This window comes from Lissotriton vulgaris, chromosome 6 (genome assembly GCF_964263255.1).
Source record: "Lissotriton vulgaris chromosome 6, aLisVul1.2, whole genome shotgun sequence".
Lineage (NCBI taxonomy): Eukaryota > Metazoa > Chordata > Amphibia > Caudata > Salamandridae > Lissotriton > Lissotriton vulgaris.
This window is the reverse complement of record NC_141694.1, coordinates 1,450,503,632-1,450,529,714: the sequence shown is the minus strand read 5'-3', so window position 1 is coordinate 1,450,529,714 and position 26,083 is coordinate 1,450,503,632. Positions and strand designations below refer to the sequence as shown.

At 42.3% G+C, this 26,083-nt stretch overlaps 1 protein-coding gene across 1 annotated transcript in view; it reads right to left on the bottom strand.

The window, feature by feature from the left end:
* Window positions 1–560: 560 nt before the first annotated feature.
* Window positions 561–26,083, bottom strand: part of IFNGR1 (interferon gamma receptor 1) — a 176,070-nt gene continuing 150,547 nt past the window's right edge. The window contains exons 5-7 of the mRNA XM_086927580.1: window positions 21,619–21,787; window positions 11,153–11,277; window positions 561–1,686 (exon numbers count right to left, since the gene is read on the bottom strand). Of these exons, the coding sequence (XP_086783706.1) occupies window positions 1,228–1,686; window positions 11,153–11,277; window positions 21,619–21,787 (753 nt within the window). The 3' untranslated portion in view covers window positions 561–1,227. The remainder of the gene's footprint in view (window positions 1,687–11,152; window positions 11,278–21,618; window positions 21,788–26,083) is intronic.

Genomic DNA, 26,083 nt, shown 5'->3' with positions numbered 1-26,083 from the left:
AAAGGTCACCAAACGGATTATTATAGGTCCATTGTGACTAGCTTTTTATATCCAATCAGAGCAGCCCTTCTATGAACCGCCTAAATTGGCCAAAACTTGCACACAGGATGGTCATCTTGAATAAGTCCACCAATTGTAATGAAATTACCGCCTGCACTTCACTTTTTGTTTTCAGCTCTTTCTAGGTGGAAGTGGATTCCCAAACATGGTGGAATCTCATCAGGATTCGCTTCTGCCTAACTTTAACAAAAAAGCTGACATTACTCCCAATCCTAGTTAGAGGCTGCATAATACTATGTACATTTTCACCTAAAGATTCGTGGAGTGCCACGAATTTGGCTAGCAGAATAGTTACACAGGCTTGGTCCCAACAGTGTCTTTAAATCCTGTTGGTCCTAACAAACAGGGAAGATAAATAGCTTAAAGGACCATCATCAACAAGAAGCCCAAGACTCCAGGCAGCTATTTCGCATATTTAAATGTAGAGTACGCATGCACGTGTGTGTTCACCACCATTTCAAACAGGCTCACCTTCACACAGCAAGAGTGGACATTCAAAGTTAATAGGTCAAAAAAGTTTAATGCTATTTTAAATATTACAATCATCTCATCTTTATTTTTCAACTGTACACATTATATTGAAAACAAATAAAATGTATGTACAAGTAAAAAGAATGCCTGAAAATAAAATTTACCCTCAAATGGTAGTTTTTAGGAATTAAAAAACGCAAAAACTAAGGGACTGAAGAGTTTGAATGCTCAGAGCTCAAGACAGTTGGTGTGAAGTAGTCACCACAGCGAAATATAATACATAAAAAAGCTTTTGTAGCCATTCAGATTGAAAGTCCTTATTCATGTCTTAACATTATTGCTCTAACACTCATGTATCCAACATTTCTTAAACAGTCTAAGTGAAAGTGACAGGGCAAGGATAAACGGGTAAAAAGAGGGAACACATATGTTTTGTTGTCTCCTTCACCAGCCATTTTATCTACTGTTTACCACGCCCATCAGGCTGAACATGCATTATGGTGCTTTTGCCACCCGCCATTTTGAAATGTTCATTTCCTGTAAGCATACTCGACCATGTGCAAACGATCCTGGAACCAGTCTATTTCTGATACTTCCTTTGCATGACGTCTCAAGATACACAATATCAGCTGTCTTCTTTCTTCATTTCCATGGAGATACCACCAAGGTAGGTGCTTTAAGTACTCAACGACATACTCACATTCCCTCATCACCTTCTGTGGAGAGAGACAAAGGGACATGAGGCTTGTCATAACCAAATGGCTGGCTCACCACATTTCCGGAAGGATTCTCTGGTGTCTTAAGGTCAAAATCAGTCAAATTAGGTCTTGGGTTTCCAGTACAACTTTCTACTTCTGCTGTACTATTGTCGGACTGAAAATATTTATCTTTTTCGCTGCTGCCTGATGAAAGGTCAGGCGCAGCATATCCTTCGGACTGTTCCTCGTTCTCGTGTGAGACTGAAGTGTTTGAAGTTTCAATTAAATTTTGGGAAATATCCTTCTCAGTTAGCAATTCTGGTGGCTCAGGTGGTAGTTTCGAGTAGTTGGCAATAAGAGGCGCTCGTTCGACAACAGATACTGGGAAAACTTGCTCTGAATTACTTGGACTTTCGCTCCCGCCTGTAGATATGCCCGTTTTTTGTCCAAACAAAGCCTGAAAAAAAAAACATAGCTGAATGACTAAAAGTTAAAAACAGTACGTTTTTACAAAAAAATGAAAGCCTGCTATCAAGAAAAGAATGCAACCTGCAAATAAATTCGGGTTAAAGAGGTCCATGCAAAATACAGCACCCATTCAAAGTGCAATCGTGCCCAACTATAGATATGGAATTCCAATCTAAACCTTTATTCTATACAGACTGACGCAAACATGCAAGGTTCTATCACAGGCTGGGCGTTACATCAACAGACATTCCCATTTAGAGCAATAACTGTATATACTATGACAAGATCATTATTCATAAACTTTCACCGTTTTTTCCTCCTCATATGTTGGTGTTTTCCTCTTACAATTATTATTTTTTTGTTGATTATTTAAAATGTCTTCAGTGCAATGCAAACTTGATGAAGGAGTTCACTTGGGAAGCCCAGTGCAATGCATTCAGTTCTCATCAAGCCAAATGTCTGATGTCGCATCGTAGATCCATAAAAATTTCTAGAGGGAGGGACCAACTTTCAAGACAAGAATTGGGGAGCCCTCACACCCAGCCGGCTTTTTCTATGGGTTGCAAATATACTTATGACAATCTAACGGTTACTCAACTTCACAGTGAAGTAGAAGTGTAAAAGGCACATGAGCACAAAGAACATAAAAAAAAATATTTTGAAACAGTAAAACAAAACCCTCCTCCCTTCCCTTTCGAGCCTCGCAGCCCATAGGTAGATTCAACTTCCATATGGTAGGAAAATTGAAGAGTACAAATTGACAAAATCACAAATGAAGAAAAAGGGGGGCAATGTGGTCAGCAAAGACTAGAGAGCGTCAACTCCTCTGAGAAGAGCGGCAAAGCGACCCGGAGGATGGAAGGCTGCAGCAAAACCAGAGAGGGAGTACGGAGATCGTTTAACCTTAAAAGCTACAAAGCGAGGCCAAATATCCCACACGAGAGGGCAAGCCATCCCCATCCCTGGGAGGCACAACTGGGAAGAGTGGCAAGCTTATCCAGTTAAGGGGCACCAGAATCATCCTTAATAGGAAGAGGATGTGGCTTAATGGGTAGAACAGCTGACTTTGAAGCTTGGGAACCCGGTTCGAGTATGGCCGGAGGCTCAAGCACCCTGTGATTTTGGGCAAAATCGCCTAATCTCCTCGTGCCCAAAAATGAATGTCAGTCTGTAATGCTACTGGTGCTCATGTAAAGCGCTCTGACACCTTTGGGTCGAATTTGCACTAAAACTGCCCAAAAAAATTTACTCAAGAAACCTTTCAGTAAGGCATTTCAGTAGTAAGTGATCTGCTGTTTGTGAAATCCCTTCTTTTCCTCAGAATGGAGGCCGGTCCTCCGGCTTGAGCCTAGCATCTAAGCTCAGTCCTCCAGGACACAGGAATTGGAGAGACGGAGGACTTCCACTGCTTCACAATGGCACGCGTGGCCAAAATCAAAGCAAGGTTAATTAATTTAGTGGAGACTTTTTTGGTTTTTGGGCCTGGGACAAATGCAAAGGAGGCAGCTAAACGAGTTATCAACACCGGTATGTTTCGTGATCTGTGCTATGTCCTTCTGCACTCCGGACCAAAACAGACAGAGGGATGGGCAAGACCAAAACGCATGGAGCAAGCATGTCAGCCAGGGAGTGACAGCATCTAGGGTAGGAGTATTGGGTTACTGGGAAGATGCAGTGAAGTCTGTGAGAGATGAGATAAGGTTTGTAAAGTAGGAAAAATTTGAATAGATTTAAATGTTGCTTTGTCAGAGACTTTGTGTGTGGTATTATCAGATGTTCTGACACTCACTATTGTAAAAAAGTTGGCCAGTATTGTACGCCCACTGCTTCCAGGACGGGAGAAGAGTCACTTTAGCATTTTTAGGGCTAGCTCTACACAGCCAGGTGACTAGCCTCTGGCGTGTCCAATAGTATGCAAAAAATGGAAGGATTGCATTTGATTTGGGTTCTGCTTGTTGTATGTTTCACACCTGTTTTAGCATCCCCCATTATGCTTCCATAGGTAAGAAAGATGCATCCGCTGTAGACTAAACTGAGCCGTCAAATTCAGGAAAGTTAGGAGAGCTCTTTCTGGGAACAAGTCACCAACCGTTTCTGTGACAACCTCCACCAAGGTGCAAGGTCTCTGACAGTGAGAGTACCAAGACGAGTTGGTAGTCCCAAAAGATGGATCACCTGGGCACAGGTCTGTTGCTGTTTAGAATAGGTGATAGCTCTCTAAAGGCAGCTAACAGCAATCTGCAACATCAAAAGGAGACCTCCACTGGGATCTGGTACTCAAAAAAAGAGCGTGAAGAAGTGCATCATCCAAAATCTGGGCTCGAGATAGCCCAGTTTCATAGAGGTGGTGCCCCACCAGCCAGTAAGCTAACCGTAACAGCTGAGTGCCAGATCGTAGGCCCGGAAATCGGGGTATCCAAGCCCACCTTCCAATGTTCGAAGGTGGACCTTTGTCAATGCCACATGCCTGTGACCTGGTCCCCAAAGCAAGCAAATTCCCTAAATATCCTAAAAGCTAAACCAGAGTGAGATTGAGAAAGAAAAATAGAAGCAGCAGCAGCATCATATTCCTTTTCTTCCAGCATTACATGAATCAAACTAATTCATGGATCATTTTCTTTGTGCATTTTCTTTTTTTACTTATCTCTAGTAGTGGACTCTACTATTGGTGCAGTGCATACTTAAGGTCTGAAGAGTGCTCTGGTGGAGTAAGGACATAAAAATAGTGACTCCATCTCTTCATCACTCTATAACATGCTATTATGGCCTTTACAGAAATCCATTCACCACTGTAACAGAGCTTGTAACAAAAATGTAACCAAACAGGTGACCTTTGTGTAGCAACATATTAGGTAAGGATTTGTAGTTTATTTTAAAGGGCTGTAAGGTGCATGTTCAAGGCTAATTGAAATAACAATATCCTTAGTCCTTCTAACTTCGACCGCACAAGTTCACATGGCCTGTTCATTTTACCTTCCTCTTTTGCTCAAGTGGAGACAACAGGCTTTTGGGACATGCTTCGGTGTAGAAAAACTGAGCTGTGATTAAGATATAGGTTGTATTATTTAATAACACTACTTGGTATTTCCCCAAATGGATTGCGCACACCACAGAGAATGAAAATGGAAAGAAGGAAAACAAGCAATCACCAGAATGTACCCAAGACCATTGTGGACTGATGTCTCTACCAAACCCTAGTAAATCCCAGTGAAAGGACCGTTGGAGTTTCCTATGTTGCTCGGTGTCACAAGTCCTTCCTGGATTGTTCTGTTGGCAAGTAACAGTGCTGGAATAGATTTTCAACAACTAACCTAAATTGGGGGTCTACCAATACTTGCTAAACAACCACCTCCACCTACAGGAGTTCGGCCATGAATCAACCTATTCATGGGGAACAACATTGCATCAATCAAAATATATTCCTTATCAGATGTTACTCATCTGTCATTCTGGGTTTTGATACAACTAGTCATTTTCCATATTTTTTTCTCATCTTCTGGTGCCCCTCGTGAAGCTCATTTAATTATTTTAATGTTTGGACTAAAATTAAAATAAAACATTGCCTATATTTCCTTTTGCACTATCATTTTCACATTGCTTTTGCTCATCTGAGTTAATAAATAAACTCTAGAGGAGAATATTTAGCTACCAACTCTTATTAGCTGTTTCCGAGTGCAACTACACTATTCCTTGACTTGTGTTCTGCATACTTAACAACTGAAAATGGTTTAGACTTCTTTATCGCTTATCACAGATGTAAAATGTATGTTTCATTTCGGAGAGTGGAGCAAGTCATAAAAGCTCCTTGGTGGACACAAATGGCCAACATAATGGACTATGCATCGGTCAGTGTAATGTTTCATTTCGGATAGTGGAACAAGTCATAAAAGCTCCTTTGTGGCCACAAATGGCCAACATAATGGACTATGCATCGGTCAGTGTAAACTGAAACACGCAATCCATCAGTTAAGCTGCAATTCATTCTTTAACTAGTGCTGAAGTGACATCACACAAGTATGATGCTGCCACATTATTTGACATTGTTCAGAATGCGTACGCTGCTCTCAGTGTACCATGCAAGTCTCGCAGGCAGGACGCGTCCACAAACAAAATCTCACAAACTTGTTCAAGTGGAACATCTTGAATATATGGTATTGCCTTGGGACACAATTTGGTTTCATCAATTCAATCATGGTTACAACCTTCGTCATCACTACCTCGGTCTGCAATTGGCAAAAGCGTTGCAGGATTCAGGGTATTGTACCTTCTGACTGAAATACTGTTCGCTGCCAAAATGACTTGCTCATACTTAGTAAGACGACTGTCAAATGCGGAGTTCACAGGTAAATTCTCAAGTGAGGAACTAACATAAGTGTGTAACCCATTACAATCGCTTCACTCTGCTGAATTCCAGACAGACCGCTGTTACTGATTTCAGACAGCCAGGTGGCTACTAGGTTTAATGTAGCAGAGGCGTAAGTGACCGGCAGCTCTACCTCACCATGCTTTGGTGTCTGTATCAAAAACGCACATCCTTCTTTTTCATGATAGAATAAATAAAAATCCTTTTCAATATTTAGCATTCTTAGAGAGGGTGTACTACAGTTTGTCTCTGAACTCTGGGAAGGCAGTCATGCATTCTTCATCGGATGGCACCGGATCAGACGCATTGCTGTAAGCTTCAGTAATGTCTTGAAATCCACGGTCTACAGTAGCCAACTATTCCCAAAAGCATCCTAAATTTTCACTATGTGCTTGCAGAATTCACACTCAGGATTGCAGAAATGCATTCTTTAGACACGTTTCTCACCCCCTTTTCAAGGTGTTGGCCCAAAGGAATAACATCTTTTTTACTGTACTGAATTTTTGTGTGGGACACTTTGTGACCATTATCAGCAAGATGTTTCAAGAGCACAACTGTATCCAGCTTGCAATCTTCTTTTGTTTTGCATGTGACCATCAGGTCGTCTATGTGCTGCACCAACACAGAGTTACAGGGCGGTTTCAGAATCACCAACTCTTTCATTAGTATTTGACTAAAGAGTGAGGGGCTTTTTAATACCCTTGTGGGATACAACTGTGCATGCCCGCTGCCTCCTACAAGACATGCAATGTTGCTTAAAATTAGCTTTTCTTTTCAACCCCGGCAAAAAAAACAACTCTATAGAGAGGATTTTAGCCTGCACATTATTTACCATTGGTTGGCTTCACGGTCACTTAGTTTCTTGCCTTTCATTGATTATCGCGTCCTGTCATCTTGCTGCATTCCCCTTCCAACCTTCCGCCACAAGGTCTTGCTTTCCCCACCCTCCCCTAAGTTTCTTGTCCATCCCACCATCCAAGTACATTCCTTTTGGTGCCCCCATTCTGTCCACCTCCCACATTGCTTGTTGGAGCTAATTCAGCGTTGTCCATGGCAATAAGTCTGCAATAACAGTCCCAAGCATTCCGAGACCCTTCTTTCTGGGGTTGAGATGAGGCACCGTTTCTCACGCTCACAAAACTGCAGATCTCCTACTTTCCGGGGACATTTACTTCAACAGCAGAGCCTGCAGCTTGGACACAAGAACTACTCTTTATGGGACTCAACTGAGACATCCATTTGCCCATCCTGCAGGCTGTGGAGGGCTGGTCCGACCTGATGCACTAACCCTAGCAGTGTCAGCTTGACCACCTGGTGGGCAGGTATGCTGAGACCAAGAACCCTGGAAGCTTCCTGCTCCAGCTTCACAACCTAAAGGACGCAGAGCGCATGAGGCTGCTGCTTACCCGGCCTGGCTTTTAAACTCTAGCCAATCGTGCTGCAAAGTTGGCGATCAAGGACAGAGAAAGCCTACTCCACCTTTTATCCACATAACCGACCCTCAGCCTTCAGCCGTGGTCTGCCAGAGCACTGGGTACGTGTCGGCAGGGGGCAGAATCTAGGTACTGCTGCTATACTTCTACCAAGCTGCACTTTTTTCTCTGTGGCCTTTAGAAGTCTGATTTTTCAACCCATTCCATTATTTCCATTTATACGCTTGTTGCACCTGCTTTTAACAAATGACATTTTATGTAGGTATGTGTATATATAGTTACAGTGAACTTCGTTTGAGGCTCACCAAGAACAGCATGCCATCACAAAGCATCAGTGCACATTTTAGTGTGCAATGTCAGTATAAGAAATGAATACATGGCTGCTTTGGAAACAAAAATGGAGTCAGGGCCTAGTTTACAAGGCACAGAAAAACTATTACAAATAGTGTAGAATTTTCGTTTAAGTGTAAAATTGTTCATAATGTTTAGCACACACATCAAATCAAGATTTACTCTTACACATGCAGCTTGTTTTGGTGCAAGTCCAAATTTTAGAAATAATTGGGAAGGTTTTAGAGATCCATATAGGAAACCAGAATGAAATTCTTTTGGTTATAAATGTAATGTTACCTAAGCTGGTCCATACTAATTCAGATATTTCGTTTTATGTACTATTTAATTACTTTGCAATTGATTAAAGCAGATATGTAAATAAGAACTTTATATAAAATTATGTTTGTTTATTATGTATGTTATTGTTATTATGTTAGTCAAAATCCCCCGGATAAAAAAAGCCAGAATGGGAGGCCGTTCCTTTCGTGTGTTGGCAGCCAACAAATGGAACTCTCTTCCAACAAATATTAGGCTAGCGGACACTGAAACTAAATTTAGGAAACTTTTAAAGACCTACCTGTATTCCCTTTAGTTTCCAGCCTCTCACTATCATCTGACTCTCTCTCCACAGCGCGGGGACACGCCGGGAGGGCGTCACCATGCGCTTTATAAACCCCTTTATTATTATTTTTATTATTATTATTTTTATTGGGGAGATGAATTATAAATGTACTAATGATTAAATGTCACTTTGCTACGTACAATGCTTTCTAAAAATAAACAACAAATATGAATTATGCAAGTATGGATACTCCGGTATCTCTTTATGCCTGTGCACTAAGTTAATAATAACAGGCAATAACAGGCTACCACTAAACTGTGTTTCTCCCCTTCAAGCAAGACCAGGGCCAGGCTGCTGAGGAGTGCCTCGGTGTCAGAGGCCTTTGTAAAGCTGAAATCATAAGAGTCTACAATTAAATCTTCATGATAAAACAAGGACACAACAGATGTGAATGGGAATCCACTTGATTGCAAGAACAGAACAGTACTGTAATGTTGTAGTACAGCAAAATAAATGTGTCCGCCCACAAAAGGGCAAAAATAAAAAATCAAAGTCAGAAAAGTGTCTTCTGCTCCACAAAGTTTATATGGCACGCAGACCACAAGCTTCAAACACTCGTACAGCCCAGAGTTGCAACAAAATGGTATTCTCTGTGTAATATGTAGTCCTGGACATCACAGGTTACATGGTAAAAATGAAAAAGGAGATGACACTATGATATTGCAATCCTGGGCCAACCAGTGGGCGAGCACTCATCAGCAACTTCTCGGTACTAATGCACTGCAAGATGCTGTTTTGACCACTGCATCATCAGCTTTGCCATATGTTCTATAATGACAAACTGATTTGCATTAACCAAAATGAAAATGAGTCGCCCTCAAAATAATTGCTTGGACTGTTTTGTCTATTTGACTGTGACGCAAAATGAGAAACAGCAGGACAGTCTTCTTAAGAGCTATCCTTCCATATCTTTTTCATATGGCTGCCACAATTGTAAATAAAGAATGGGTAAACTTGTCCAGTTAAAATCGGGTTGCATGGAGAGCACAGATTTATGTAAGGTGCTTGAGGGCAAGGTTTCATCCAAAGCATTATATCATTCAACATTCTAGTGCGAAATCATGGTATGAGACCATCCTCTTTAACATCCTACAGACTTGTAGAATTAGGGTCAGGAAAAATATCCAAGTCCTTTAGTTTAGTTGATAGTTGCAGTATTTTGTACCAGGAGTACTGGTATCAACGCAGGCATGGACTGAACAGTTGCAGGAACAATAGTAATGAAGGAGAGCGTAAGTATGCTTAATCGCGTCACCATGACCTGTGGAAAAATGGAGGCCAGAGACAATGGAGGGATGAAGGCTGGCTTAGGATAGTGCAAACGTGCCTTTGGAGACAGGAGTGCAGAGGGTTGAGTAATGTCCTTGGTCTGAAACCAAATGTAGTGCAGAGACAGATAATTCTGTCAAATATTCTTTCCTCTAAGAGTAGAGCTCCTGGGACCCGAAGTGGAGTCAATTAAGGATATCACAGAGGGTTTCCCCCAACCCCTTAACTAAATTGAAGGGAAAATTACCCTTCTATCAACACTCGAGAGGTCCTCCTGATCAGTTCAAGAGAGGCCGCACCAAAGACTTGAAAAAGTACTCTAAACACTAAGCATCACCAACCCTGCCTCAGAAACTGAAGGAGCCAAAGGTACAGAGGACCTCCTAGCTATGTTCTTCAGTGTCAGAACAATTCAAGAAGTGTCTTGTGTGGTTCAGCTGCTGCATCACACAAATTATGTGCTTACTGTATGGGCAGCATATGAACCATATAAATGTACTCTGGGTTCTTTAGGCTTAAGGGTCTCGCCTTTCATTGACTTACTCTGTACCTCATAATGATTTCCAGTATTTGTGCTTTTTCCTGATGTTACTGAACCAGTTATACAAAGATTAGCTCTAGATGGTATCTAAGCACATGTTCTGGACCTGGACTTAGACAATAGAGAACCAACCAGTACAAAGCTGAAGCAGATCTAAGACTCTTAAGACAAAATGACTCCAAAAATAATATACCCTATTAAAGAGGCTGTCAAAACAAATGTGAATTAAGTTGAGCTTTCTGTTGTCTTTTCCACTTTCAAGTAAACTTCTGATGACTTCGCAGGACCACTAAATCAAGGAGACGTCCATTACTCAGAAACCTACACGAAAGTTAATCACAGACTCTGCAATTAGGTCATCCCAGGGACGTTGCACACCAAGTGCAAACAAAGAGCCAACCACAACCCACATTAAGTAAATCTCAATTTGGTCAGCTGAATTGGGATTTAGTAAAAAATATGAAGGAGGGCTTAGTAGTTTTTCAGTAAGGCAGGCCGCTTAAAATCGAAATTGCTTCTGTAATCTAATCTAGGTAAACTTACTGCAGCAATACCCATGATAATGTGAGAAAGAAAATGCAGGATTTAAAATTAAAAGCAACACAGCAAGACTATCGATCCTTTCAGGCTAAAGAGGTAAATTTAGCATCAATCAAAGATTTCAGGTCCCTTACAATTCCTAGATTTATGTAGAAAACCATGTATTTAACATCAGTTTCACTTTATTAACCTGAGTTACATTCCAATAGCACGACAAGCCGATTCAAAAGGCATCATGCACATTTTGCTTGAAATGATTTACCACCACTGCAAATGTTAGTATCCACAGGTCATAGCCCACTGTAGTAACTTAATAAATATATATATAGTTCAATAAAGAGAAGACAAACTTACCAAAGACTTGGGTAAGCTGATATTCCTTTCCTGTAGTACCTTGAGAACAAACAACACTGCCAAAATGGTCAATATGACAGCAACAATGGAGAAGACCAAGATCATTGCTAGCTGGTATGATTTATCTAGGATAAAAGAAACAGGATGACCATTTAATACTGAGTACAAAGGTGCATTGTGCATCAAAGATACATTCATTGACACCTCTGAGGTTTCAGAATTATATATTACTGTTGGTAATGAACAAACAAAATATGTGCATAGTTGATGACTACAATAGGTGTTAAAAAAACAAATGTTGTTCATGAACCATTAGAGCATTTATGTTAAGATCCCAGATTTCTAGCGAAAACGTGCTGGGTTTCAAGATAAAGGCACAGAAGCATGCATTCCTATTCACACAACAAATATCAAACGTTTTTGTGTTTGCTTTATTTATTTTTAATTACATTAATTTTAAACCCGGAGTGACCTGCACAAGAAAACAATAGACCATCAGTAGAACAAATATACAGCACTTCAGAATAAAACCAATTCACGAATCTCTGTTAAGTAGACTGAGAAAATCTTATCTTTTTCAGATAATGCACCTGCACAATAAGGTCATACAGCCTTTTAACAATCCGTGGACACAATATCGAGGATGGAACTATGTTATAATAGGGCCTAAACTGGGTAATCTCTAGGTCATTTGGACATGTGGTAATTCCGATACAGGTGGGATTTCATATGATTTTTGGGACTTCATTTTTAGACTTTATGTATGGGACTTTCAGAGAGCTGTTGCGGCCCATGAGAAAGTCTAATATAGTATTTGTAAGATCTTGATTTTTTTTTTTTAAATAGAACACATTTATAGATTTTACAGTAAGACATAACAGCCTGGCTTTGAAATGACTTTGCACTGATGTTGATGCCCATCAGCAGCTTGATCGAGCTGAGTGTTCTTTTAACATCAAGTGTCCATAATAATATTTCTGCTATGTCTTGTGGAGTTCTAAAAAAAACTTTGGCAGCTCAACTTAAGTTTAGGAAATGGAGAAACCATCTTTTGTAGAAAGCATGAGTGAGTACTTAATGCTTCGGTCTGTGTACTTGTAAGTAATGTTTTTCTACTGATAAATGAGTGAATTTTCATTAAGTTAAACGAACAAAAAAAATCGGAAATTCCTCCAGCCTACGCACAAATTTACCAATCTTTTTAATCAACGGCAAGTATTGCCCATGCACTATTAGTACTTGGTCTTCTCTATACTCCAATTGACCTCTGCCAGTGTCTGCTGATATGTAGTCTGCCTCAGTGCTGGCTTGTTTCCTCACATAGCCCATATCGTGCCATCCAATCACACCATACTTTTTTCAGACTTTCGGGGACACTGACGCCATGTATATACTGAGCTTTCCATTGTCATAAACTAGTTCAAAATCATGTGCCACTTTGTGATTGTGGGGTGCTCTGAGCTGCCCCAATATTTTCAGCAATGTTGCATTTTACAACTGCGAAACCCTGTTTGACAAATAGTTTCTGGTATCTTGCCTGTTCGTGAGACCCAGTCCCTTCCAGGCACCAAAACTGCAGTATCTGCTTTTTGTTTAAATGGATGTCCCAGTACTATCCAATTTCCCTCTGTATTTCTGACCAGAATATCCAAATATGGGTAGGGCAATAGTATGTGGATTAAAGTCCTCTGCAGCTCACAGTCGCAAAGGCGTGTGTCATTACTGCTCTACCAAACATCATAATTTGAAGTCTAATACGGCATACTGAAGCTGACCCTTAGACATACTTTATGGTGGTTTAATAGGGCCTCCTTTCATGGTATATCTTCCAGGTCCCCTATATCTTCCAGCTCCCCTAAATCTTTCTGCATATTGATCAAGAGGGTGGCATATGTATGGGCACCGCTTTTTGTCATGTTAGTTCCATTAGTTTAATTTCTAGCAGTGTCTCTTCCATGTCCTCAAGTTTCTCCTACGTTGTCAAGCGTAAGGCTTTTCTCACTGGCATATATTTAATGCCTGAGAGTCATCCATCAAGTACTTCGCTTTAAGTTGAATAAGGCCCGATGTATGACCATTTCATTTTGCAAGTCTCTAATTGATATTTTTTGCGACTCGTACTTGGGGAATTCGCAAAATGAAATGTTCTTATGTCTCTCATACACAGTTAGCAATTCCCAACGGGGTAGCAAATCGACATGCTTCATCAATATTCATGAAGCTGGTCACAATTTGCGAGTCATTGGGAATGGCCTGTAATCACAGGAATGGTGCTCTGCTGTGGTCAGTAGACTACCAGTTCTGCAATTGCTTTTCAAATAAAGCATTTTGTTTTGAAAAAATGCAGCCCATTTTCCTTAAAGGAAAAAAAGAAAAATGAAGTTTCCTTCTAATATTTTAAGGAAAGGCAGTAGTCCGAGGGACCACTGCCTGCTCTTAATAAAATGTTGGCGCACAAATTCGCCAAGGAAAAGGGGTTCCTTAGGGACCACAACCTGTTTGTTAATGGTTTACCACCTCCTTCACGGAGTCGGTAAAATCGTAATGTTTTGCGACCACATTCCGGTCGCAAAACATTTATACATGTCCCTGCAACTCGCTATTAGGAAGTGACGTCCTTGAAACACCTCTTCCAAATCCGACTCACAAACCCTATTTTGAGGATCGATAATAGGTTATCGACTCGCAAAATAGGGTCAGTACATTGCAAACATCTCGTTAGCGGTCGCAAATGGCGAAATTCTCTGTTTGAGATGACTAAAATTGTCGTACATCTGGCCCATCAATGGGATCTTTCCTCTCCCTGTCCATGTCTCTCGCAAGGTAGAGACACGTTCTGTGTACACAGCTCTTGACCCCTCCAGGTCGTTCATTTTGTATCTGGTTGACAACCCATAGCAGAGTCCTGGGGGTTAGTCTCTTTCAATCCTGCCTCTTACAACCATGTTCTTTAATTTGTTTAGCTGGTGGTAAGGCTTGTTCCTGCATTCTTCTATATATTCCTGTCAAAGGTGAGTTTGTCAATTCTTAGAGCAGGTTCCGTTTGGGGGGGCCGAAGGCCAATTCTTGAATCATCACTAACAGGCTGCTTCTTGGCAATTCCTAATGTCGGGCAATGCTATGTGTGAGAAGGTGCCTCTTTTTGCAAGGTTAGCGCCCCACTTTTGCCTGGTTTTGATGTGGTTTCAATTGTAGTGCACAGGGTCTCTGCCAGTCAGGTCCCCTGTGCAGTGCTTATTCTCTAAAAAACTAATCCCCAATTGGTAATTCTGCCCCCATAAGTCCCAAGTAGATGGTACCCTCGGTACCTAGGTCCTTGGAGCTGAAGAGGGTCTCCTGGGACCCCCTCACTGGGACAATTCCACTGCCCTTGCAGCTTGCATGCCCCTGGGAGGGAGCAATCAACAAAGTTGACAGGGCACCCTGCCTGGGTGCCATGTCAACCAGCACTGCCCGAAGGCCTCACAGCCCTAAGGCAGTGTGCACTGTACCTCAAGTAAGGGCATATCTGCTAGGAGCAGATATGCCACTACACTATTGGGGTCAATTCCTTAATATTGTAAGTACCAGGGAAACCATTGAGAGTACATGGGCTGGAAACTCGACAACTAGAGGTCAACAGCACCACAATGGCTTAACTGAACACAGGAGTGTTTGGTACCAAATGACTCCCCTTAATAAATCCACACTGTTACCAGTGTGGAATCTATTGTACTATGTACCCAGATGGCACCTCGGAGGTGTCCCCTGAAAACCTACCAACCCTGGTGTGGTCTTTGGCTGGCTGTAGGCAGGCAGCCACCACAAGACATGTTTCAGAAACCCTGGGTGGAGAACCCCTCCTCTCTGGGACCAGAAACAATGCACATCCTGGCAGAGGTGTCACATCTCTTGCCCCAGGATGGGCCAGTGCTCAAAGAAGGAAGCATTAAAGGCCTGCCGCCTTCGTAATGCGACCCCCAGCCTCTGCTGCTAGCAGCAGATGGCAGCCCCTGGCTTACACACCCACTTTGCGTGGGAAAACCAGTGGAAAAACTTAGACGAATAGGAGGTGTCCCCACCTCTGTCAACTCTACCCCTAAGGTTGGGGAGGCAAGGTGAAGCCCATCTTTCAGTCCCCACCATCTTGAAGATAGGGGGGGCCCTCCATTCAGGGCTAGGTATATGCACCCCTCCCACAGAAGGTTGGCATAATGGAGGATGTAGTCACCACAGATAAGGTGCACATTGGCCCTACCAGCTACTCCCCTAAAATGCCCTGAAATTTTGTATTTAGGTGGCTCCTCCAGCCTGGAAACTGGATCTGTGATGACCGAAGATGAAAGAAACCCCTGCAGCAGAAGCCTGAAGACGACAACTGACTTGTTCCCAGCCCTACCGCCTGTCTCCAGCTTCGACGAACGTGTGCCCCGTCTTGCAGTCAGCGACTTCTGAAATCCCTGGGAGGACTGCTGCCTTCAACAAAGACTCAAATTTCCGGTGGACAGCGTTCCTGTCCAGAAGAAAAAAACAACAAAGACTCCGGATCCAGGCAGATTCACGACTCCTGCTCACTCTGCACCCAATGCCCTCAGCCCAAGTCTGACTGGTCCAACTGCCCAGTGAAGTCTCCCCAGCGACCTGGACTCCGAATCCAGCGCTGGCCGACCTCTGCTGACCCCCACAACAGTGCCTGCAGAGTGAATCTGAAGTGTCCTCCTCAACACAACCAGCCTGGTAATAATATTTCCGATATCTAGAGCCACCCCCACAACCACAGCCCCTGGGCTTTGGGGAGCTCAACCAGCGGTGCCCCTGTGATCCCCCCAAACACCTCAACTTCGCTATGCTGTCACTGGTGTTCTGCCTGGACTCTCCGGTTCGATGCCCGCAGTCGGGTTCCAAAAAGTAGAGATTGCATTGGGTGCCTGCCGCTGTGTTTGCACCCTTCACCCGGCCGTTCCTGTGCCGCTAGTGATGTATGTTTGGTGCTTCTTTGTGTCTCCCCCTGTGATGGCCCTAACACCCACAGCTTGGTCCTGGCAACGGTTCCACTTAACTGCAAGCAGCGTGGCTCAAAGGACCCCCCGGTCTCCATAGAAACGCATTTGGGTGAACTTGATTTTAACCTCTACACCGGCCGTCCCTGTACTGCTGCTGGTGAAGTGTTGGTACTTACCTGATCCTTGCCCACTACTGACCTTTGGCTCCGAAGACTGGAACTGAAAATTGTGTACTTGCCTGAATAACTGCAAAACTGTTTCCCCCATAGGGTAACATTGAACTGTGCTGAAAAGTTTCTAAATGCCGATTTTTCAAAGTGAAAAGTATTTAATAAAAATTGTACTTACCTTATTGCAAAGATTGTTCTTCAAATAAAGAATAATTTTTTTAAATTGGTCTAGATCTCCTGGAGTCGTGTGTCCATTATTGATCGCTGCTGTGCAATAATTATCTGATACTCCTCTGTGTAAGGCCTAAGGCTGCTTGCCCACACTACCACTACTAGAGCACTTTGGGTGCATTGAGGCCTGTACACTTTTGGGGAACCCGACTCTGTGCACGGTATTACCACCTAGTGGCAATATCATATAAAGAGCCAGCATCCTACACTATGCCACCCTAATATGTGCTCTTCCGCAGGGTAGTTATTGCTATACAGTGGGTTTTTTAATTCATAAAAGCCTTAGTGATTTATCTATTCTTTAAAAGAACCTATTTGGAATTTCGCATAGTACGTTCAGTAGAATATACAGGAATTTCTGCAGTAGACCATCTCAAACAGTGCTGCCAGTCCCAACAGGCAATGGGGAGGCCCTTTCAGCGCGAGAACATGGTGAAGGTTTTCAAAAGCAAAGTCAATTTACCCATATAGGTGATAGCTGCTTTAGAGATCATGTAGATTGCCTCATTGACAAACACATTCTTCAAGAAGCCATGGAAGAAATTCTAATTCAAAGATGGCCAGTCAAGACAAAGTCAAATATGCGCAGCACTACCTTCTTTGGGGATGAATTAGAGGTGCTCCAGGCAAACATTTGCGATGGACTTCTCGCTCTCTCTCTCTCTCCAAAATCATTACTTAATTCCTACTTTGTTCTCTGTGAGTAAGCTCAAGCTAAGATCAAAGCTCACAAAACGTCTGGCCAAACCATATTAATCAATCCTTCTCCATCATGGACTGTAAAACAGTACACAGATGAAACATATGCATTTAATTACCCTTTTGTAATTGCACGGAACAAAAGATGTGAAAATTAAACACATGGCAATGCACCCACAACATCCATCAGCTAGTAATGGCAATTCTTCCTCAGATACAATCAACATGATAGCGAGAAATGTGAAATCTCTAGCACGACCAATGCATCCCCAAAAACAATAAACAGGATAGTGGTAAACTTCTCGGGGGGCACCAGTCCAGCTCCTGCAACAAGCTTGGGGATGCAAGGCCTTTCTTAGGTCAACATTGTCCAGTGAGGGCCCATAACAGGATGCACTTGTTATCGCACAGGCCACTTACATTGCCAGGCACCAGCACATTTTGATAACTTCTTGCTACAAATCAACGCCAACAGCACAAGAAAGACTGTTGCAATGTAAAAAGTCTTAACTGTGTCCAAGTTGGAGAACTGGGTACCAGATCAGATGGCTCCATAAGTTTCAGGTGGCATAAACTCTGTCAGAATTACCAATACTAATGTCGCTTGAAAAACCAAGAACCAAGATGTACAGGGAATCCCACCCAAGTCAAAGGAACAGATTCAGAAAGCCAGTTGACTGGATTAAAAAAGTAATTATATCTGGGTTAACAGGGCCACTGGTGCTTAGGGTCTGGAACACTCCACAGAGGCCAGGAGAGTCTACTACCTATCCCAATTATCTTCAATCAACCTTTTCACAGAGGCTACTGGCACTAAATTTACATGAGTAGCCAAAGTGCTATCCCCATGGGTACAAAACCCGCCAGAGTTGCATTTCTAGCAATCCAATTGTGAACTCAAACCATGCCATTTCTTGAACAGTGCAGGCTACAGAAGTGGTCCTGACGTACGGGAATTGGGAGGATTCATTTTAGCCTGAGGCATATCAATCTAAGCATTAGGGCTACAGTAAAAATGCTGTTTCCCTCTGAGGCTGGATATGGAGCGATGAAAGCTCCAACAGAGACAGATTAGCACAATGCAGGCAAAACACACTCATAGTTCTGGACTGCTATTTGGAAGTCTTCAGCCACCTTGATGTTGCACACATCCTTGAGCCAGCCCTGGCTAGCTGGGCTACAATGTTCTTTTGACTCCCAGGGGTCTCGCATCCATGAGCAAATGCCCAAGTAAGTTTCAGTCCATCTTAATAATTCATTCTTACTGACCAAGAACCTGCTCCTCAATATAACAGAGTTCTGTTTACTTTTCAGGACAGGTCGCAAAAGCAAGGTTTGACTGGATCCTAAGCTTAGTCTTCTACTTGAGGAGAAACACCAACATGCTGAGTCTTACTCCCTGCTAAGATCCTTTTTTTCAGACGTTCCTCTTTAAGTCCAAATAAAGAACAACTTCCTGGTTCAAGAGGGTCAGCACTGTCCTACACTGGAGGCACTGGGAGGAAGTTTGAACCAACAAAATGATATGCTACTTTTGGTCAAGGACTCTCAGCCAACCCTATGCTAGCTGGTATTAGTCACCACATTGTCAATTTGTTGATAGCACGCCCTACTCTAGGCCAGCTATCTTCATGACTAGGCGATGCTCTTCAAAATACAGGGACCACGGCGCCCACACTGGAAGCATTGAAGTTTCCTTGGGAGGGTGACTTCGAACATCTTTTCACAGAATCTGAGTGGGCAGTAACCCTGGAGAGCTCCGCGCGAATACCTCGCAATCAGCGCTTTCGCCAGATCCAATTTGTTATCTTGCATAGAGCGTCTCTTATCCCAGCTAAAGTTAATGAATATTTCCATTGCACAGACACTGCCACAGTCCTCTGTGTCAATTGTTTGACGCGGACCTCTTACATATGCAGTGGCACTGTCCCGCTCTCAACTGGGACTGTGGAACAAAAGCCGACGTCCTTGCCCCCTGAACTAAACACGGCATTCCCTTTCATTGGGAAACCTATATTTTGCATCTCTTCAGAAGAGGTAAAAGACACAAGGTTACATCTCGCTGTCTGGATCTGGGTATGGCAAGTGCTTACCAGCTAATCACCAGGAGATGGAACTCTCCTGTGCCCCTTCATGCTATAGTGTGGCGTTGCAATTTACTGGGCTAAAGCAGAGAGCATTGCCCTGCACAGAGAAGATTTGCTGGGCCTCCGCAAACTCCCACTAGCTGCCAGCTGGGACGCAATATTATCGGACCTGCAGAGGAACAATGGCATGGATTGGTCGGGTACATCCATAGAGGAGGAGCCAACCATTGTGGCGGCATAAATCGGGGGTGCTCATCCATCCCTACAGAGTCAGGGTGAACCTTCATTAATGACTTCTCCCACAAGCAGGCAGCAATTACACATTTGGCACACGTGACAAATATCTGCTAAAAGTGGACAGTGCACATGCGGGGAGAGTTTGAGCGGGGGCACCCTGGCGGCATATCAATTACAGTTGACCCTATTTTATTCTTGCTTTGTCCTCATTTTGTTCTACCCCATTCCCCCTTTTCAGTATCTGTTACATAATAACCTTGCACTGTGTGTGCCCACATGTAATGTAAATGCGTATTTACACTATTGTCCTCGCCCGTATCGCACTATAATACACAATTGTTATTCTCACTTCCTGTATCTGAATTACAATGTCCTACAGATTAAAATCACCCCTGACTCCTACGGAACATTCATGGTATTCCTCTGCATACAGTACTGTTTTTCTTTGATTTCTCGTGTGAAAAACCAATAAACAGATTCACAAAAAAAGAAAAAGAAAATGCAGGGCCATGGACAATCTGGTACTGTTGATGCTCAGAGTTCTTGGGCTTATCAAAAACATCAATGTCATCCCCTAGCCAAGATGACGTGTACAGGAGTATGGAGGGAATCAGGTCCACACAAAAGATAATGACAACATTAAAGGAAAGCTATCATTCTGTGCACCTATTACTTAATTCCTACTTTGTCAGTGGTATCCACACCTTTGTAAGATGCCCTCATGTGCACATGCACTCACAGACAAACACACACACAACAGGGTCAAAGTGAGGCATGAAGTTTTTAGGGATGCAACCGATTTTATTAGGAAGGTCTGTTATTCCTACTCTTTAACAAGGATACTGGTAAAATGTTTTGGGGACCTGAACGTAGAACTGGCTGCCACCTACCATAAGTCCAACAGACTTACAAAAACTGCAGATCTGGTGCTCAGTACATTAACATTCGGTGTGATGAAGATTGAGGAAAACATCAATTGGCCTTAATGCCTGTAGCCTTGAGGAGTTAGTATCGCTTGACTGGTCAGCCCTGTGCCTATATGGTGGCAGCATTTCAATGAAGCTGCATCAGAGAACAAACTTAGTGGCACTTTCCAAACAGGACATTTTGTGTTTAATACCTTTAGTAATTGTTGATTGTGAACAGTATGCCAATGGTTTTGAAATAATAATTATGAAGATGGCTCTTAGCTGACTGCAGGTATCTTTTAAATATGGAACGGAGAGTTCAAGTTGAGGGGTGACTTTTGCCCAGTGGAAAACAAAAGGATGGCCACATTCCCACTTCTTCATCTCCAGCTTGTGTGGGGTTCACCGTAAGAAATGGTGCCAAGAAAAATATTTCTAACCCCTCAATTTGGATACTGTAGCCTTACTCAATAATACGCAGCGAAGAGCCAGGTGGAAGCTTTTGCCACAAAGCAGGATGCTCAGCCGTGACTGGTGGAGACTACAGGTGGTGGGGTAACCAGCCTTCGAGAGTCTCTGCCAGTGACAGCCAGTTGAGAGGGAGCTAAGGCATGACCCCATCATCACTTGATACAATGCCATTCCAGCATTACATACACAGGAACACGAAAGGAAAGACACTGGCCACATTTTGACCAGTCTGTTGCTGTACTAAATGTGGGAGGTGCTAGCAAGGGAAGTGAGATCTACCCTAGACCCACTATGCTTTGGGGCTGAGGTACGATGGTACCACATAGGCTTTTTAATTGGGGCGATCCCTACCCCCCATATCAAGCGACCAAGACAGAAAATAAGCATTAAAAAAAAGGCAGGTATGTGGGAAAACATTGTACTCAGATCTTTTTCTCACAAACCTTGGTTGGTGAGTTACTCTCCTCAATGATATTACCACCAAGAGGCAGCCTGCTTCCATAATGCGGTTCATTGTCAATGGAAGGTACCTCTGACCTGGGCTGTTGATGAATTGTGCAAATAGTGTGGTGGATATAACATTTATCGTAAAGGTACGTTTAATATTTACTACTTAGTACATCACACTTTTCTTCAAAGTTCTATCACATTACCCAAAAATGTAATGGTACAAGTATTTACCTTTGCTAGCCTCACTGTTCACAATGTCAAGACATTTTTCTTCCGATCTCTCCACAGGAACCATCCAATGCTTTGATATTCCCTGAGTAGATACGCATATGTTGGAGACCTTCTGAGGGAGCAGAATCTCGGTGCCACATGCCTCAATGTCACATTCCTCTTCCTCAAACTGTAATAGGGAAAGTAAGATATGTTTAGCATGTTTTACCCTACTTCAGCATTTAGTATGAGGCACATCGTGTACATCTCGGAAAAGTCATGTTAAAGTAAGTTAAAGCTAGATTGGTTTTAAGGGTTTATATAAAAAATATTGCCATTTAAGGGCGGACTATGATTGTTACAGCACAATTAGAGGGGTAGTTCGAGTGGGATCAGGCATCTGCCAAAAAAAGCAGATGCCCCACCCACCCACCTCACTATATTCCCTTACCCCATTTAGGGGTGGGGGAAATCACAGGACTTCGGCTTGAAGAGTCACCAGCCAAAACTAATAATTCATTGGTCTGTCAACAAAAGGACCACCCAGTCACAGTAGAAGTAGTTCTGCCGTATTCAAGGTGGGATACCATCCCCAATTTTTCATTCCCAGGAATGATGTAGGTAAGACGGTCATGGAAAGAAAAAAAAAAGGAATTGTTCCTACATCGTGAGCAGAAAGAAAAATGTACTTACCTTTAGTAATGATCTTTCTGGTGGCCAATTCAACACATATATGCCTCTTGACACCACATTTGCAGGGATGTATGACATTACAACGCATGCTTTTACCACGCATGCCTTAACAACGCAGTTTTTACAACGCATGCCTTTACAACGCATAGTGCTTAGGGGTGCTGGATTGTGAATAGTTTAATTTACTATTCCAACTCCAGTCCCCGTGGATAGTAGGGAAGGTGTTGGATAGTAAATTAAATCTAGTCCCTATCCTAGAGCGCCCCCAGCGCTATGCGTTGTAATGACATGCGTTGTAATAGTTGCATCATAAAGGCACTGCGTGGTAAAAGTTGCGTTGTAAAGGAGGTTTCCCCATTTGCAGTAGCATGCCTAAATATCCCCAAAGGGCAGTGGCCTAGCTCCAATGGGTGCTCCTCTAAAACATCTTGTGACCATCCAGGATCCTTTATAGCCCAGAAAGCTCTGACAACATGCCTATTTTCAACTGATAGTTGCAGTATGATGTATATTTGACGCTACCTAATTTGCCTACTGAAGGTCCCACATAACAATTCATACATTTTTAACCTTTGGCATATCCACTATGAAGCATGACAATCCTGGAACTCAGTTAGGGCTCAGTGGGCCGTTAATTCCCTCCCAAACACCCCCCCAGGAAGAAGGAGGGGGAAATCCCTCCGTTCTCTCTCAGGGATTGCTGAGTTAAGTGCATCTGTCGGTGCAGTGGATGCATTTTCAGCTCATTTGAATGCCGAATAGGTATGCATTCTCTTTTGCTTGTCAGAGACGAACCCATTAATCAGGTGTTTGTTGATAAAAAGCAAAAAACAAATGTCCCTGGTGTTTAGGGAGTTTCTGATGGATAATTCTAACTGCAGATTACTCACCTGGTTCTCTGTCTCTTTCCTCCTCCTCACAGGCTTCAGGCTGGACCCGGAAAACTTCACAACTCTATGACCTGGGAATTGGGCGCTGGCTTAGTATTGACGTCTGAAGCCATATAGAGACCACCTCTGGGCAACATCAATTTCTGCCTATTTTTTTCAAGCCTTTCACACAAGCAGATACAGAAACCTTGATTAGATACACTTCTGATACCTTATTGAACAATCCCTGAACTTACAACTATCAGACAGAGGTGGGTGGGAGTGGGGAGGAATCTGCAGGTAGATAGAGTAGCTACCAAAAAAATACTGATTGAAGGTAAGTAACTTTTTCTTCAACTTGCAAGTTTCTCGTGTGTTAAATAGATTACTAGGTAGTACACTCCCTAGAAGAAGGCAAACCACAGGTTACATAAGGAAGTCTTGTAGCAAAGAACTGGCAAAGTCCTGTCCCTATGCATCTCAGAATCCAAGCAGTAATGTTTTGCGAAACAGTGTAGGAATGCCTACGCAGACATCTTACAGATTTGCCTCTTGCGAGTGCAGAAGACGAAGACTTGGCTCTGGGACAGTGAGCTTTGATTTCTCCAGGTGGCTCCTTCTTGGCAAGTGTGTAGCACATTTTGAAACAAAGGAATAATGTAGCTGGACAATGTAAATTTCTGTATGTGTTTCCTTTTCTACTGCCGAAGTAACAGACTAAGATTAGGTCATGCAATCTGATACCTGAAGTAGAGTGGAAATGAAAGGTAATGCAAGCCTAGGTTCCAGGAGCTGCTGCCAATCCGCCTCCTGTGTGGGTTGAAGTGGGGAATAGAAGGATTGTAAAGTAATGGATGGACCGAGATAGAAAGAAATAAGAACTTTTGGGAGGGAAGGAGTCCTGGTTCGCAACACTAGCCTTCCTTTTTTTTTTTAAGTTATCTTTATTGAGTTTTTTCCAGTGTATATTACCCCCCCCCCCTCCCCCCAGGTCATACAGGTTCGGCAAAGAATATTTCACATATAAACACAGAAAAATTAGAGAATTCGTACATTGTACAATAATGGCTAAGTAAATTAATCAAACAACCAAGAAAACATTTCCCTTCTTTTTGAGGAGATACACATAACATCTAGATAATTTTAGATTTCAAATAATATGCATCTTTAACCATTTAAGTTTTTGTGGTATTTAAATCCCGCAGAATATGGCTTTATGTTACAGAGAATTACTTTGAGATTGGGACCACTCAATCAAAGGATTCCAAATTTTCAATCCCCTGACCCTCCTTCTGCCTGTTCTTTTATATATAGCCATTTCCAAATTAAATATAGCTAGCAATCTAGAAAACCATTGTTGAAAGGATGGTGGGTTAGGGTCTAGCCAGGCAGAAGCAATACATATTCTTAGAACCGCCATGTCAATAAATATTAGTTCATGTCCAAGTGATGATTCATTGAGATTGGTTACTCCAAGCAAAATCATTTCATTAGAGAGGATTATTCTGGTTTTTAGAATCTCAGTTAAAAACTGTTCAATACTCAGTTTTAATGGGGATAAATTTACACAGGAAGAAAATACGTGTATGCTATCCGCCTCAGATAATGTACATCTAAAGCAGCATGTACCCCTCCCACTTCCCCATTTAGCGATTCTATCTGGGGTATAATACAAGAAAAAGCATGTTTTATAAAATTGTGTTTGCAATTTGGTTGACATAAGGATGGTTTGGGATAAATCATAGGCATGATTGAATTCTTCCATAGTCATTGTTAATTTTCCCTGCCACTTCTGAAATGCCTTCTCGAGATTGTCCGGAAGAAGGGATACCAAGTGAGAATACATCTCACCAATCGTAAATTTTTTTGGTTTTATTAATGTTTCTGCTGTCGGTATTTTATTAAACGAGGTATTTTCTCTAATTCTTTGGGTTAAAAAATCTCTAATTTGTAGATATTTAAAAAAGTCCCTCCATTCCAAATGATATGTTTCCCTCAAGGTTTCAAACGAGTGTAACCCCTCATTTACGAAAAGACATCCAAAGTGTGTAATTCCAGTCATGGTCCATCTCTTAATGCAGGCTCCACTAAAGATTTCAGGTAGAGCTGGATTATTGCTTAGTGGAGAATAAAGCGAGAGTCGTCCGATGCCCAATAATTTCCTCACAGCTTTCCACGCTTTAAACCCTCCGAGTAAGGTCTTTAGGCGGACCTTTTTGTGATAGCTATCATAAAGAAATCGCCACAGATAACCCTTGCTCCCATTACCTAATACCAGCTGATGGATTGATGGTAGGTCTTCCCCTAAGATTATCTCATTATTATCTAATAAAAAAAAGAGTTCATGATTATATGAGAGCATACAAGCCCAATAATATAATTTGAGGTTAGGGAGGGCTAAGCCTCCATTTTCTCTAGGAAGAGTCAAGAGCTTATAGGCTCTACGTGGTTGTGAATAGGACCAAATAAAACTTGAGAAAGTACGCTCCATCAATTTGAACCAATATTCAGAGATTTCCAGATTGATTGCTCTGAACATATAAAGCAGTTTAGGGAAGTATACCATTTTTAAGGCGTTCACACGGCCAATCAAAGATAAGTGTAGGTTATTTAAACGATGAAGATCTTTCTGCATTTTATCTAGCAGAGGGCTCAAATTTAATGCAACCAATTTATCGAGGTTGGAGGAGATACATACCCCTAAGTAGGTCGCCTTTATTGTCACTCGAGGATCTATCATGATGCATTTATCATTTAAGACTACTTGGGTTTTACTTTGATTGAGAATGTAGCCGGCCATATTACCAAAGTTTTTGTCCTCGGTTTCGATTATAGGTAGGGCTAATACTGGATCTGATGTTACTATGGCTATGTCATCAGCATATGCAAGAGTTTTTGTTATATAGCCTTGGGTCCGAATAGGG